General features: G+C 39.5%; 1 protein-coding gene across 2 annotated transcripts; it reads left to right on the top strand.

Moving 5' to 3' along the window:
* The first annotated feature begins 2549 nt into the window (after nt 1-2549).
* On the top strand, nt 2550-15283 carry rps6kb1a (ribosomal protein S6 kinase b, polypeptide 1a). 2 transcript variants are annotated; one of them, XM_029447711.1, is made up of 15 exons: nt 2550-3105; nt 4174-4217; nt 4962-5082; nt 6131-6199; nt 7371-7518; nt 7725-7782; nt 8924-9024; nt 9202-9292; nt 9407-9497; nt 9598-9705; nt 9807-9869; nt 10029-10106; nt 10192-10299; nt 11092-11204; nt 12151-15283. In XM_029447711.1, exons 1-15 carry the CDS (start codon nt 3034-3036, stop codon nt 12377-12379), a joined length of 1494 nt encoding a protein of 497 aa, XP_029303571.1. In that variant the 5' UTR covers nt 2550-3033; the 3' UTR covers nt 12380-15283. The 2 variants fall into 2 exon arrangements, with proteins under 2 accessions (XP_029303571.1, XP_029303572.1); XM_029447712.1 differs by having other exon boundaries at nt 3009-3105; nt 4997-5082.
* The last annotated feature ends 147 nt before the right edge of the window (nt 15284-15430 follow it).

The raw sequence follows: 15430 nt of genomic DNA, 5'->3' as shown, positions 1-15430 counted from the left end.
TTTCGTAAAAAGACAAATCAAAATTAACTGCTAACTTTTACTTTTATATCTCTTTCCAATTTTACCTCCCTTTCCCCTAAACATTGGAACATTTTGACAAAATATCTTAAAGCCATGAAGCTGAAAACATGATCCACCCTGAAGTCATTTTGAAAGATGCAGTTTGATATTTCTCACAAAAGGACACACAAATCAGAACAGGCAGCCGGATGAGGGAACATACACAGCTCGGAAATGTGAGGTGAAGAGGAAAAAACTGCTTTCAGATCAGTTACATGGTCCCGCCTCACGCTCCGATGCTCTTCTGCACACACTACTCTGTTATGCGTTTATTACATTGTAATGTTCTCTATTGCTGTATTTGAAGTCTTATATAATTACTGCCATTGATTGAAGTACAAATCTAGATCTAGATGAAGTTACCACTGGAGTAGCAAACCTTAACTTTGTAAAAATACACACAAGTTTAATGATAAATAGGCATTTTGTCTGGATCTTAGATTGTATAAAGTGTGGCTCTACAGGCAGATGACATTAATGAAAAATGGCTTTCACACCCTGAACAGGATTCCCTTTTCCTCGCTGCCACCTACTGGTAAGTACAGGGTGTTGTAGACAGAGCCTGCAGTGATATAATGTGATTATGAATGGGTGGAACCCAATGCAGCCTGGGACTTAACCTCTTATAGAGCCAAAGAAGTCTTTTTCATCGCAGACATTGTGACTTGCCACAGTAGGAAAAGCACAGGTACAAACATAACAGATGGCTCTGTTCTATTCAAGTGTTCCAGTAATCTTTCATAGTGTGACAGTGAAACAGCAAGACCATGACCCTGATGCAGCAAAATGGAATCCAGCAATCATTAATTTTGTTATTTATTCCTGTTATTTGTTCCTTCTGTGCCATGTCAAGATGTCCTCTGTGAAAAAGGCCAGGTTACGCATCCTCTTAGTGCCTTATCAATTCAGCAGCTTTCTCAGATAAGTTCAAAAACATCTGTTCCAACCAATGTGACCAGATATGAAGAATCTTGCTCAATCTAGCCTACATGAACACATTTAATTACAAGAAACAAATACCATAATTACAATACTTTGCTGCTCTTGGTCTTGCTTTGGATATCAGTGAACACCGCACTGTGACACAAATACTAGAAAAAAAAGAAATGTTTAACAAAATGAACAGACGGGGTGATCTCAGCTCCAAAATAAAAAAAAGTATTTTTATTCCGGATACTGCGGTGCACAGATGTTCCCAGTATATTAACCCGCATACTGACGGCTATGTTCATTTAGTAACCAGCTGCCTATCTGTGCTTTCATTTGCTGAACTGGAGAAAAATAGCCGTTAACACTATACATGTTAGTCCTGATGAATCTAGGCCTTATGAATCGTTTGGTTTATATAAAATGACAGGAAATACAAAAAAACCTATATTTCTGTGATGATCTGGGACAAGACCTTCATCTACATTCTGTATATAGGTTTCAACATTACATCACATTTTCGTTTTCTGGGAACAAAGAATTCGACACCTTCTTGTTCTTGCAACTTTATCAATTTCCCTTTTTTTTTTATTATGATGCTTATGGTTTATGTTTATATTATGTGCTGTCATGTATTGTTGTCTATGTGCTGATGATATTCTTTGTATGCTCTTTAAAGCACATTTCCCTAGGGGCAATAAAGGTTTCATTCATTCGTGTAGATCAAACAAGAGGATGTTAAACATTTATTTGCACGTTTAGACCACCATAACCACAGATAATTCCATGTAGATTACCAGATTATGATTTGGCAGAATATGAATATGTCTATATTGTAGGTAGAGGAAACCAGAGGAAGCCAGTGAGACCTGTAGTACGAGGAGGAACATTAAATGATTTCTCAGATGTCTAGGAACCATGCACTTCAAAACCTCCAGGTTTGTGAATGAAAGGTTTAAAGCAAAAAACCTATTGGTTAAAATTTATCTGAAGGTGTGTGATGCTGATACACACATAAAAGATGTCCCACAAGATTACTTCTGAATAAAGTAAAGAATCCTTTACTTCAGTAAAAGCACTAATACCACACACTAAAAAAAATACTCAATGTTACAAGTAAAAGTCCTGCATAGGAAATGTAACGTAACTAAAAGTATGATCAAGAAAATGTAATTGAAGTATTTACAGTACTCGATGTAACTATTATTATTATTATTATTATTATTATTATATATTGTGTAATACGATTATTACTCATGCATATAATGCAAGATTTTATTTTTGTAGTTTGTTGAGGAGGATCTTATTTTGTACCTATTTTGTATACTGCAACTAATGATTATTTTTGTTATGGATTAATCTGCTTAATTACCCGACTGACTGTTTATAAATATTCTAAAAATAGTGAATAAATGCCGTCACTAATCGGCTAATCGTTTCAGTTGTACTGTAGACTATATACGTTTGGGTTGTTTGATTTCGAAGAAAATCTTATATTTTAAATGGTCTTTATACATCTTGAATGCAAAGACAAATCTTAATTTGTTTAATTAATAGTAAATAAAGCTGTACAATATTTCCCGTCATAAAAGGAAGAGACTAATTTTGACTGGAAGTCTTTCGTAAGATTTAGTCACATTCCACCACCGGGTAATTATATATTGTTGTAATACAGGTCTCCACTACAGAGCAGGTTTCACTGGCTCTGATACAATACAGCCTGTTTTCTGAGTGAGGTAAAATAGTTGTTTTTAATTGAAGGACAGCTGACTCAATTATATTACCTGTGACATATTATAAGATCAAATATCCCCTTTTTTTGTCAATCCTTCACTCATGTTTTATGTCTCCCAGCCACCCTGAGCCCAGAAGTCCCGGTGTCCGACACTAGAGGCTTATGGTACAGCTCGGTCCTTGTCTTGTTTTGGTTAGCTGGATGTTAGCCCATGCTTTCCGCTGTAGCCGGTGTAACTGTGATGGCTCTCCCATGAGACGGGGGAGCGGGACTGTGTTTTCTGACTTAACACTGAGTGAAGTGCCGTGGCCATGGCCGGGGTTTTCGACATCGATTTGGATCAACCGGATGAGAATGTCTCTGACGACGAACTTGAGGACGGGGTGAGTTTACGTTACCGTTGGGCTAATACCGCCGCCGTTATCCCGTTAGCTAGCACTTAGCAGCTACGAGGCCTGCGGTGCTAACACCAGTGACCGGGCATCAGTTATCGGACATGTCCTCGTTCACCCTTTCCCGCGGAATCTGGCAGTGCGCCATTAAAGAGTCACAAAACCTTATTTGAAGATATTCTCATTGCATTTTCTGAATTTAAAACGATGGCCTAGCATAGTTCAGTTTCATTACCGACACCGGTCAAGCACATCGCCGCACAAGTAACGATGTTAGCGGTGGACAAGTTCGTGTTTCTCTGCTTATTTTAACGTAAACGCGCTCAAGCGCATTTAGCGTAAACCCGGTGAAGCCACATCGCCACCATGTCAGCTCTGGGTTGTCGAAAAAATGGCAAATGATTCCAGGACCTTAACGAAAGCTGAATACAAACGAAGTATAAGTTGCCTAACGTTATACGTTACATTTCACCGGGCGTAGCTAACTGCATGTCCGACATTGGAGTTAGCGGTCCTACCATGCATCTGCATGGACAGTCGTCTGTTGTAGGGATGCACGTTATCCTACTGTATGGGGTTAATTAGTAACACGAATGTCACTTGTATGGTTTGACAACGTTAATAAGTGGGATATAAACGAACTCACAACGACAGGCTGAAATCCTATCAACAGCTAGCAGGACTGTAGCTAAAATGACTACACTATGTGCTAGCTTTCCCACCTCACCTAACGTGAAGTTAGTTCGTCAGTTGGCGTTATGTATCAGATCCTCGGTCATTTGTCGATTAGCTATTGGTTACAAACATGGTCGTGTTTGAATAATGTTGCTAATTAAAGTGTGTGAGTATTTAACCAGTAACCTAGCAAGCTACCTGTTAACTTAACTAACTTAGGCTAAACATTTGGCTAGGAAATGAACTCATTAAAACTTAAAGTAAAAACAATATATGTAACGTTTATCATATACGAATAAGCTGAGGTTGACTGGTTATTAACGTCCTCCATTGCATTCCTGTATGCTGAGATTTCCTGTCCTGTCCCGTGCTTCTTGTTTTCAGGGCCAGCTCAGTGAATACATGGACCAGTGCACTGGCTTTGAATTGTAAGTACAAGCTAAACTTTAATTCACTGGGTTTCAAAGTTGTACGTTTTTATTTGGGTGACTGGAAGTTATCCTCAAGGAGTTGTAAATAAATGTTAGTGCTTTGATGGCTTCTGTAGTAATGGTCATTTGGTTGATTGATAAAATGTGATTGATTGATCTTTTTATTAAGAAGAAATTAGAAATGGGTGACAACTTAAAGGGAAAACTAAGAGAACCATGAGAGATCACAAGCCTCCAGAACCGCGTCAGTGCTCATTGGCATAGTCTGTCTGTGGAGCTCTACTTTAGGGATGAACAGCGTTCTTCCAAAACATTTTCCATCTGTTGGTGTTTTGATGCTGATGCTGGAGAGTGATGTGTAACACTGGTCTAAGGTTTCCCCTACTGTTCAATTGGGATCTGTTGACTGTGAAACCATAACATGATTCACATCATTTTCATTTAACCAATAAGAACCCTTGTGCCCCGTAGGAAAGCATCTGCATTTTTCTCTACTCATTTCCTTTTTAATTTGTCACCCATCCATAATGACCCAGTAATAATTAATATAATCTTGGGTAGGGTCAGATATAATGACGGGTCTCTGCACTAATGTGGATCTATGTTTAGGACCAAATGCTTGTAACTCACATTGATAAATACTGCTGTGTGTCTTTAAATTGTAAACGTGTTAAATTAATGTTTCAAATGTGATTTTTTTTTTTTCCCCTTTTTATTTTCTTTATTTTTTTGTTTTGCCAGTAACATGGATGACTGTGAGAAGTTTGAAATTTCAGAGAACAGCGTGAACAAGGGAACAGAGCAGATCAGGCCTGAATGCTTTGAGCTGCTGAAAGTTTTGGGAAAAGGTGGTTATGGAAAGGTGAGGCATCTGGTTGTCTGGCATGAACATGTACAAACTTGTGAATTCGACTCTTTCTCCATTTTCCTCTTTATGACGTAACGTGAGTTGAAATATGGATTTTGAAGGTTGGAACCAATATGCAGGTTTGAAACTAAAGCATTGTGTGCAGAGCTGTACAGTTGGGTGTTAATTCTCAGTGGGCACTGTATGTGACCCTTTCATATTACACTGTCAGGGTGAAAACATTCATTCACATATTCTTCTCCAGGTCAGTGAAATGTCTTTTTCAATCCCCAGAGATATATATCAGTGAAAAGTGCACATCAGTTATTTTGGAAGCACTTTTCACTTAGCAAGCCGACACATGACTAATTCTTTCTTGAAGTGGTTTTGTGTATCATTACTAAGAAGTAATTTTCTGCAGCTTTGGCATTTCTCAGCCTTACAAAGTAATTACATTCTTTGAAACACTATCATTTGTTTTGATATTCTTGTGGTTAGGGATGCACAATATGGATTGTTTTCAGTCAATAAACGATAATTACCTGCTTCTCATGGCCAATACTGATAAGATAAACAATAATTGCACATTTTTAGATGGAAATATCTGCTGAATGGGTATCACTAGTATCTGTAGGTCTTGAAAAGTCTTAAAAAGCTTTGAATTAAGTTTCAGTTAATTTTGCATGCAGGAAGGTGCCCAATCTTTTTTTTTTTAATACAGTTTCAATCAGCACCATCAGACCTACAGTATAACAAGCACTGTCACTACTGCTAGCTACAGTAACTTGCTCATTGTGAGAACTACTATAATATTCAATAATTCTAGGCCATATGGATGCTACTGGTTTTCAATAATAATAATAATAATAATAATAATACATTTTATTTATAGAGAGCTTAATTCAAAGATGCTCAATCATACTTTCATATTCTGGCTGGTATGTGAAGCAGGCATTAGGTTTTATTCTATGTGGTATTAAAAAGGTCTGAAAAGTCTTACATGAACTTGGTGAAGCCTACAGACACCTGTGTAAATGTCTATATGTGCTGTACGTTTTTACAGGTGTTTCAGGTTCGGAAGGTATCAGGTGCCACTTCCGGGAAGATATTTGCTATGAAAGTCTTGAAGAAGGTGAGTGAATCTGTATGTCTCAGGTTTGGCTGAAGGTTTTAATATTATTCAGTGATAAATATCTTATTGATTTAGAGAGTTTACACAGTTATGCTCATTGTCCTTCAGTCACCCAATAAAGGTGGGCATAACTGCCCCCTAGTGTACAAACAGAATAATGTAGTGTAGTGTGAAAGGAATAGCATCTGCATTATCTAATCCAGTTGGCATACACAATTAACATATATCTATGGGGAATCAGCACATCGAATACTCAGTCCCAATGCAGCTTAAAGAGATAGTTTGGATTGTTAGTAGTGGGGTTGTATGAGGTACTTATCCATAGTCCGTGTATTACTACAGTAGATGACAGTGAGCGTGTCCCCAGTTTGGAGAAACAGACAGGAGTACCAGCACTGAAGCTAAGCAGTGCACTGCTGTGCACAGGGGCAGCAGCAAGCATTTTTTAACCAAAATTAATATCAGTTTAAGTTTACGCTACATTTGAAATATTATCACCCCTTTACCTTGCTGTGAGACAGCCCCATCTGACCAGAACTGAAGCTGATCTCTATGTTCTCTTCAAAACCACCTGAATCCATTGACAAAACCAGTAGTTTTGGCTTGCGAAACACAGGAGTAGCTGGTTTACCGCTGCCTCGATCGTTTGGTTTGTTTGTGTTATTTTGTGACTTACAAAGCCACACAATAACACAGGTAATACGCTGACTATGGATACGTACCTCATACAACCCAACTTCAAACAATATGAACTGTCCCTTTAACTGTTTCACATATTCTGTGTGTCACTGTGTGTCTTTTCTGGTGACGTACTGGTGCATTCAGCTATGAAGCCAGAAGCTAAGGGCAGACCACCCAAAATAATGGCAGCAGCTTTTTTTCCCATGAAACCTCAGATCTGCTGCTTCTGTTCAGCTTGGCCTCCTCTTTGCAGCTGACAGAGCTGGTGCCAGACTTTGCTCAGTTCATATTCCCCGAAGCCTGAGGTTTGGGTTAATAACTGTGTTTATTGGCTTAATGAGACTTGACTGTAGCTACTAACCTGGTGTCCTGATTCTTGCTCTGCATCTGCAGCTGATGTTGAAGCTTTGAAATTAGCTAATGGGGTTAAAGGCATTATCCCAATAGTTTCACACGTCCTGACTCTCATGCTTTGTTTGTCCCTTGCTAGGCCATGATTGTCCGTAATGCGAAGGACACAGCACACACCAAAGCTGAGAGGAACATTCTGGAGGAGGTGAAGCACCCTTTCATTGTGGACCTCATCTATGCCTTCCAGACCGGGGGAAAGCTGTACCTTATCCTGGAGTATCTGAGCGGTGAGCATAGTGATGCCCAATCACACACAGTGCAGTACAAACGCCTGCACTCTTAATTGCAGTAACTGTTTTTGATCATTTTATGAGCATGGCACTCTGTGTATGTACTGGACATTAGATGGGCGTTGTTTTCCAGTTAAGTGAACATGTGAGTCTCCATTTCCACTGTGAATACATCTGACTGACTTTGTATGTGGTGACTGCAGGAGGGGAGCTGTTCATGCAACTGGAAAGAGAGGGCATCTTCATGGAAGACACAGCATGGTGAGTTAGATTGTCCGTCACTAGTGAAGCCAGGGATAACATTATCCTTTAGCTTTCCTCTGACTCATCTACAGCCTTTCTGGTGGTCAATGGGAGTTTATCCTAGGAAATTAAAATTAAACAAGATTGAGTTCTTTTGAAAATTTCCTGTTTCAGGATGTTATGCTTAAACATGTCAAATCAAAATTTATTTGAGTCTTTTATCCCCGTTTCCACTCACGTACTGTGTTTGTACCCATATTTTAAACGCCAACCGCATTATTTACAATATTAAACTATTTCCAAATGGCAACGGTAAGGACATCTTAACAAACACCCAGTTGTCTCTTAAGCCCCCGTCCCACTGGACTAACACCCACTAGCATCTGGCTTTTGTCTTTAGTGTAAAAAGATTACAATCTGCATCTATTCGCGGGACAAATGACTCTTCAGTAGTCGCAGTATTTATTGGCTCAAACTCCGATCGGCAGTGATGGAAACATGACAGCCGGGTGGACATGCTCCGTTTCTCCCCATTTCCAGTGCGATGATGCACATTGAAGTGAATATGTAATAAATAAAATCAAGAGGGATTTGAACAATGATTATTATTTATTAATGTACAAAACACTTCATTCAAACTCAACCGACACAAAATCTAATTTAGAAAAACCCCAAATGTTGCATTAGAGGTCTTTTATTGATGCCTGAAGTGATCAGTGTCAGTGTGACGTGTTGTCTCTGGCAGTCTAATGCTTGCAATGAAACCTTCTTTTTAAGGGATTTTAAATGGGAAGCTTTCAGTTTTGTAAAAACATGTTGATATCCAACACCTTCACGTTTCTGAGGAAGTGTGAGGGTCACCTGGAGTTGGAACCAGGACCAACAACTTGCAGTACCTGCTGTTCTGTTTTATAAACAGACTGTCGAGCAACTAGCTATTACATGAACCAAGCTGCTGAACAAATAAGGGTCTGTCATAATCCTAGAATGACCTAAATGACATTGAGAATAACACCTTTACTGCAGATCACTGAGGAGTCTGTAGAACATTCATAAATGTACATAATCAGTGATAATAATGGAGAAAATCAGATTCACTTGATGTCAATAAAGTTTTGCTGAATGTGAGACCTGCATCTTGCTTTTCTTCTGTTGACAGTTTCTACCTGGCTGAGATCTCAATGGCGATGGGTCACTTGCACCAGAAAGGCATCATCTACAGAGACCTGAAGCCTGAGAACATCATGCTCAACAACAACGGTACACAAACCTCAAGTGTCCCTAACAAAAGGCAGATTAGAAAAACTTGTTCTTACATAAATATCCTTCCCACATATGACCTTTTGTTCCCAGACTGGATCCTTTCTGCAGGTAATTTGATACTTATCTGTTGTGTAGTTTCTCTCATGTCGTTGCTCTGTCTCCGTTACCTTCCAGGACATGTGAAGTTGACAGACTTTGGTCTATGCAAAGAGTCCATCCATGACGGAACGGTCACCCACACCTTCTGTGGCACTATCGAATACATGTATGTCACACAATCATCATGCAGCATTTATAGATGAATGTTTGCAGACGTGTACATTGAGTTTCCTTGTTCTCACAGTGTAGTGTATCTGCTCATTCTGTTCTCTGTCCCCAGGGCTCCAGAGATCCTGATGAGGAGTGGACATAACCGAGCAGTGGACTGGTGGAGTTTGGGAGCTCTCATGTATGACATGCTGACAGGAGCGGTAAGTGCACATTGATCCATCCTATAGTAGTATTGCAAAAGAAAGTCAACCTGTAAGGTCAAATGATAACTGTTGTTTCTGTCCTGCTGCTTTTTCATAGCCTCCATTTACTGGGGAAAACCGAAAGAAGACGATTGACAAAATCTTGAAATGCAAACTCAGCCTTCCACCTTACCTCACACAAGAAGCCAGGGACCTCTTGAAAAAGGTGAGCAGTAAAAGCCTTGCTTCTACCTCTTCATTGGACGTCTTGTCTGTGCTGAAACAATTTGGAGTGGCAGAACAATGAGTCCAAACTTTTCCTTTCAGCTGCTGAAAAGAAATGCCTCGTTGCGACTCGGGGCTGGACAGGGAGATGCTGCTGAGGTCCAGGTATGTACATCTGTTGAAAGAAGAGTTACAATTTCATGCATGCAGTACGTTAACATATATCTGGGCCTTAATAAAATAACTCAGAAAATGATCATGCTTCTTGGAAAACCTTGTAGTAATCATGAAATATAAAAATCTGCTGCTGACATTGTATTTCAGGCCCACCCATTCTTCCGCCATATAAATTGGGACGACCTCCTTGCTCGCAAAGTAGAGCCTCCATTTAAACCGTACCTGGTGAGTTGTTTTCTTTACGCTTCAACATCCAACAACATGTCCCCCGTCCATGCAAGATGATTAACTGATCTGCTTCTTTTGGCAGCAATCTGCTGAGGACGCCAGCCAGTTTGACTCCAAGTTCACCAGCCAGACACCAGTGGACAGCCCTGACGACTCCACGCTCAGCGAAAGCGCAAATCAAGCCTTCCTGGTGGGTGACTAGGGTCCTACCCCTCAGCAAACAGGGCACTGTCTGCCTTTCTGTCTCGGTTGCTGGGGTTTCCAGAATCTTTCATTATCTCATAACAAATTATTTAAGAAAGAATGACTCATTACTCTTATTTTGCTTACAACATGTCCACTTACTGAGGATTAAAATAGAGATTTTGTTTATTTTTCTTGGGCCAGTACCCTCTTTATTGTTTGTTTGCAATTTAAATTTCCCTTCACAAGAGTATAAAGTGGGACAGGCCACTGCTGAGTAACGCCCGGGAGACTAATATGTATGTATTTAAGAACAGTGATGAGGCTGCAATGTCTAGAGCCAATCTGAGAAGTATGTGACTCACAATTTGTTGTCGAGTTTTGCACTTAAGAACACAGTTAGCATACATTTAATGTTTGAATAGTACAGTTCTAGTGGTCCTGAAGGTGATGCTGCCAAATGTTGGAGTGTTTTTAATAGAACACTGGCATTTACTCTTGCCCTTTACTGTTTCTGTTGTCTGCAAACAATCATACAAACAGAGGCCAACTCTGGACACAATGTTTTTTATTTCCTTTTCAACAAGTAAGACTTACGAGAATCGGTTAATGCTTCCCATCTGGTGTAGTCCTGTTGGCTTTCCTGGAAGCTTAACTCACTGTGCCACCACATTGCATGATATAGTTTACTCAGCGTTTCATTGCTCATCATCAGCTTTGGGTTGTTTTTTTGGAAAGATGGTCTTTGAAGAGGTGGACTCAGACCTCTCTCTGTTTTTGTCCTCCAACCCCTCCCCAGGGTTTCACATACGTAGCCCCATCTGTGCTGGAACATGTCAAAGAGAAGTTCTCCTTCGAGCCAAAGGTGCGCTCGCCACGGAAGTTCCCAGGAAGCCCAAGAACACCTGTGAGGTAATTTTGCCCTCGGCAAGTTCCTACATCGATTACTCATTTGCTGACCGTGTGCCTCATTAGACGGGGGATTAGCGGCTCCTTTCCAATGGCACAACAGAAACATTTGTTCACTATGGGTTAGATACAGTAACTAGGGGTCAGTTTTGTAACTCTGGAGCTGAACTTTATTTAGACACATTTGTTAAAAGGAGAACAGTTGCTTAGGAATGGATATCGTCAGAATTGTATTGATACCGCCACTACTCTTAGTTATCGGTTCGGTTCTTTATCGGTACTCTTATCTGTTATTTTTCATTACTAAATAATTGCGTGTGTGTGTGTGTATATATATATATATATATATATATATATATATATATATATATATATATATATATATATATATATATATATATATATATATATATATATATATATATATATATATATATATATATATATATATATATATATATATATATATATATATATATATTCCAATTGATTTATATTTTAGATATAAATAAATGTTTCTAGAGTGGCAACAGTAATGTTTACAACAGCAAAGTCACGATATAAATTCAATAATCTGTGTGGAGGAGCTCAGCCCCGACACAGGAAGCAGGATAATAAGCTAAACCATGAAGTACCGATAGAAGAACCGGCAACGTCGGAGCTGATCAATACGTCGGCCTTTAATACTTTAATTTACCCCAAGGGTAATACTGGGTTTTGGAACCCACCCCTCTGCTTGTCAGGCAGATAAAGGAAATTGATAAACTTATGTCTGAATATCCGCAAACTGTTTGAGCAACGGTGTCCATGTAATCATTCCTCCTGAAACTTTTAGCCATATTTTCTTTGGTCTCCATGTTCTGTCTGAATAACCACATGTCCAGCATTAGCTGTGGGACACCGATGATGCATCACAGACAACAGTTCCTCACATCTTACTCTTCCACAGTCCGGTGAAGTTTGTCGGAGGGGACTGCTGGCCCCGGGGACCCAAGCTGACTGGCCGCACCGTGGAGCAGCCCATGGAAGAGCAAATGGACACGTGCAGCAGTGGCGCCTCCGAGGCGTCTGCGCCACTTCCCATCAGGCACCCTTCAGGCATCAATGCAGGACCCTACAAAAAGCAGACCTACCCCATGAACTCCAAGCGGCCCGAACATCTACGGATGAACCTATGACGCACGGCTCGCTTACAAACTTCCAATTCCTCATTCCCTTCCCCTTTGTTGTTTTGTTTCAAAGAGACTTGTAGAATTTCTTTTTAAATTGACTGACACTGTCAGTGCTGATCACCAGCTCTTCCACTAGCGCCTTCCTATCCCTCCTGACTCGGCCTGATGCAGATAATCAGCAGTTGAAGTGCAGTAGCTACGGTCAGGAGGGGAAGTTGTGTGAGAGTAGCTTGTTGGCTGGGTAATGCCTGCTGATGAGTGTGCTGAGGTGGTTTTACTCCACTAACATTATCACATGATTTACTGGTGCTGTTTTATCCTTGAGTCTGGACAATGTTACTTTTAGTGTTAATGACTCACTGCCTCCATCGCAGTGAGAGAATTTTAGTTACAAGGGGCTTTTATTTCCCCCTTTAATATACCAGGCTTTTATTTGAGTTAACGTTCATCAACTTGCAGGTTACACCATCAGTAGGTAGATTTATTATTGGATAACAATTCCACAATGAACACAGTATTCCTTTATTTCTGAGGGAAACAATCACATTGCCTTTGTCACTGGAGCGTGTGGTCAGGAGTAGGTGGAGCACGACTTGTGGAAAAGCAGCTATAAAAAGACAAGTGAAATTTCAGCTGAAAACATCACATCCACCACAATCAATACCAAATGCTGGCACTGCTTTACTTGTCTGCCTGGAATGCTTTTTGTTGGAGGCCTGACCTGAAGCACTGTTCAGTTTCTTTGTGTTGAATGGAAACAGACTAAATGCCTTTTTGCGTACATTTCCTGCCCTTAGTTTGAATGATGCCTGCAAATTCTAATTAATCTATTCACCCAAAATACGTTTTAGCCAAATTGATATTGCTGCCCTTTATTGATTCAGGCAGTGTTCATGTTTTATGTGCTTGTGGTGCTTTGCGTTTTCTTTTTGTTAGGGCTGTACCAAGAAGTTTGAAGCTTCATTCAAAATCATTCGAATGCTGCAGTTTCTTTAGTTTAAAGATGATATTTCTGCACAGTTGCAAGTAGAGATTAGGCTACACTAATATTATCAGTCTTATACTATTTGTAGAACTAGATTCCAGTGTGGCTGCGTACGATTGTTTCTAACTTGTTTGATCCAAACATTTCCAATAACTACAGAGCGTCCAAAAGTCAAAATGTATTGGGATTATTTTTTTTTATAATTTCCAAAATTCACGTTTTTATCTAACCAAATACTCGGTTTCAATCTGTATTAGTTGGCGGTGAGTCCTTCCAAAACATTTTCACTGCAGTCAAAAACTTACCTCACACCTGTATTAACGAGGTGCAATATGACTGCACCATAATTACATTTATATAACAATAACAAACGATTTCAGCTCTAACAGCATTATAGTAAATGAGTTAAGTGGTTACGAAAGAAAGGATCATTATGTATGTGCATCACTTTCATCTGAACCACTGTAGAAAGAAGTGGAAGAAATTGTTTAATAAAAAAAGACTTTAAATCAGAAGAATCACTTTATTTTAATTGAGGATATTTTTTTTTATTTAGGGTGATGACGTCCTAAAATATGACGACAGCGATCCGAAGCTTCAATAGAAGCTTTGAATGTAAAAGGAATATGTTATTTGATACAGCCCTACTCTTTGTGCATTTACAGTAACAGGGCTCAGAGGGAGGAGGATAATCCCAGATTTAAACGAGTGGACCAACTACTAATCCCTCTTTGGACTGAGATGTATGACGTGTTTGTGTGAAGTGAAGCTGCTGTATGAGTCGGGAGTCGAGCCAATCAAAGCTTCTCGGCAGGTTCCCATCATGTCAACTGAAAATTGAATGGATGAACGTTATCTTCAGTTTGAATGACTCCCTAATGTTTCATGTTTTCCAAATACTTAGTGTTTAACGAATTGACCAAAAGCACTGTTTGAATGATCCAAATAATTTTTGTTGATAAACAAGCCTGGACAGTTACAGCGGTTAAAGTGTCGCTGGGTTTTATAAGAACTGTAAGGTTCAAAGGTCAAACACGCTCATGTCGTCATATTTTATCATACTGACTTTCCACGTTGATGTTTGCAGTTTAATGTGTAACCGAGGCGACGCTAGTTTAGATTGAGGTTCTAATTTGGATACGTGTCGGGCTGAGCAATTTGATTTTCTTCTACCATTCCTGTACAACAATGTGTACTGTGTTTAGGACACTCCACTTTTTACTCCACTAACTTTTTGTTACAATATTTATTTTTATGTGCCATTGTGTTGCCACTGCATTGTTCACAGTATGCAAACTATGTATTTATTATGTAGTGTTATTTAGATAAGGCAGCAGAATGTGTCAGATTTATTTTCTCATAATCAACATGGACAGTATGATTTTATTTCCACAGAACACGTCTTACACGCAGTTTTAGTTTTTTTCCTAAATTGAGGACAGTGACCTAAAAGTCTCACAGTATTTATTGTGTGGCATAGCATCATATTGAAGGGGGCTTTTCAGAAGAAATGTCTTACACTTTCCTTGCTGAAAACTTAGCAGGGCTTAAAGCAAGGGCAGTTAGTGTGAAGAAATAAAACTGATGCAAAACCAAGGATGTTAATTTCTTTGCTTCATATCTGATCTGAGGGGAATCATTGCTGCCTGTGTGTGTCGGGTCTGAGAGGTTGGGAGACTAACAATGATACAGTGCTTCTGTTCAGGTATATGGGAGATGGGTATATCCACACGGAGATGGAGAACCATGTTAACAGCTTTCTTCAGGTGGGAAACACCGTCTTGGAGTAAATTCACTACTTTTCAATCACTGGTGGGCATTAAATATCTGTTGCTTAGTCACCTCTAGATCTGCCCTATCAGATGGGGAATGTTTTTGTATCATGTACATAATGAAGTGAAAATAAAAATAGATATTGTCTCTGAGCAGTGGCAACGTAACAAAATCTGTTCATTTGAACAGTTTAGTCATGTTATCATCTGAAGCAGTCTGTACACTGGTCTCCTCTGTACACCAGTCTCCTCTGTACCTCTGTACACTGGTCTCCTCTGTACACCAGTCTCCTCTGTACC

The sequence above is a fragment of the Cottoperca gobio genome, chromosome 14, assembly GCF_900634415.1.
Source record: "Cottoperca gobio chromosome 14, fCotGob3.1, whole genome shotgun sequence".
Lineage (NCBI taxonomy): Eukaryota > Metazoa > Chordata > Actinopteri > Perciformes > Bovichtidae > Cottoperca > Cottoperca gobio.
Note: the sequence above shows the minus strand (reverse complement) of the source record. Positions and strands in the feature narration are given on the sequence as shown.

What these genes read in the sequence shown, in the direction of transcription:
- rps6kb1a (XM_029447711.1), top strand. Translation starts at nt 3,034, where the DNA reads ATGGCCGGGGTTTTCGACATCGATTTGGATCAACCGGATGAGAATGTC. An exon ending in CCAGGGACCTCTTGAAAAAG is followed by an intron (nt 9,706 to 9,806) that starts GTGAGCAGTAAA and finishes TTTTCCTTTCAG; the next exon opens with CTGCTGAAAAGAAATGCCTC. An exon ending in AGCCCAAGAACACCTGTGAG is followed by an intron (nt 11,205 to 12,150) that starts GTAATTTTGCCC and finishes ACTCTTCCACAG; the next exon opens with TCCGGTGAAGTTTGTCGGAG.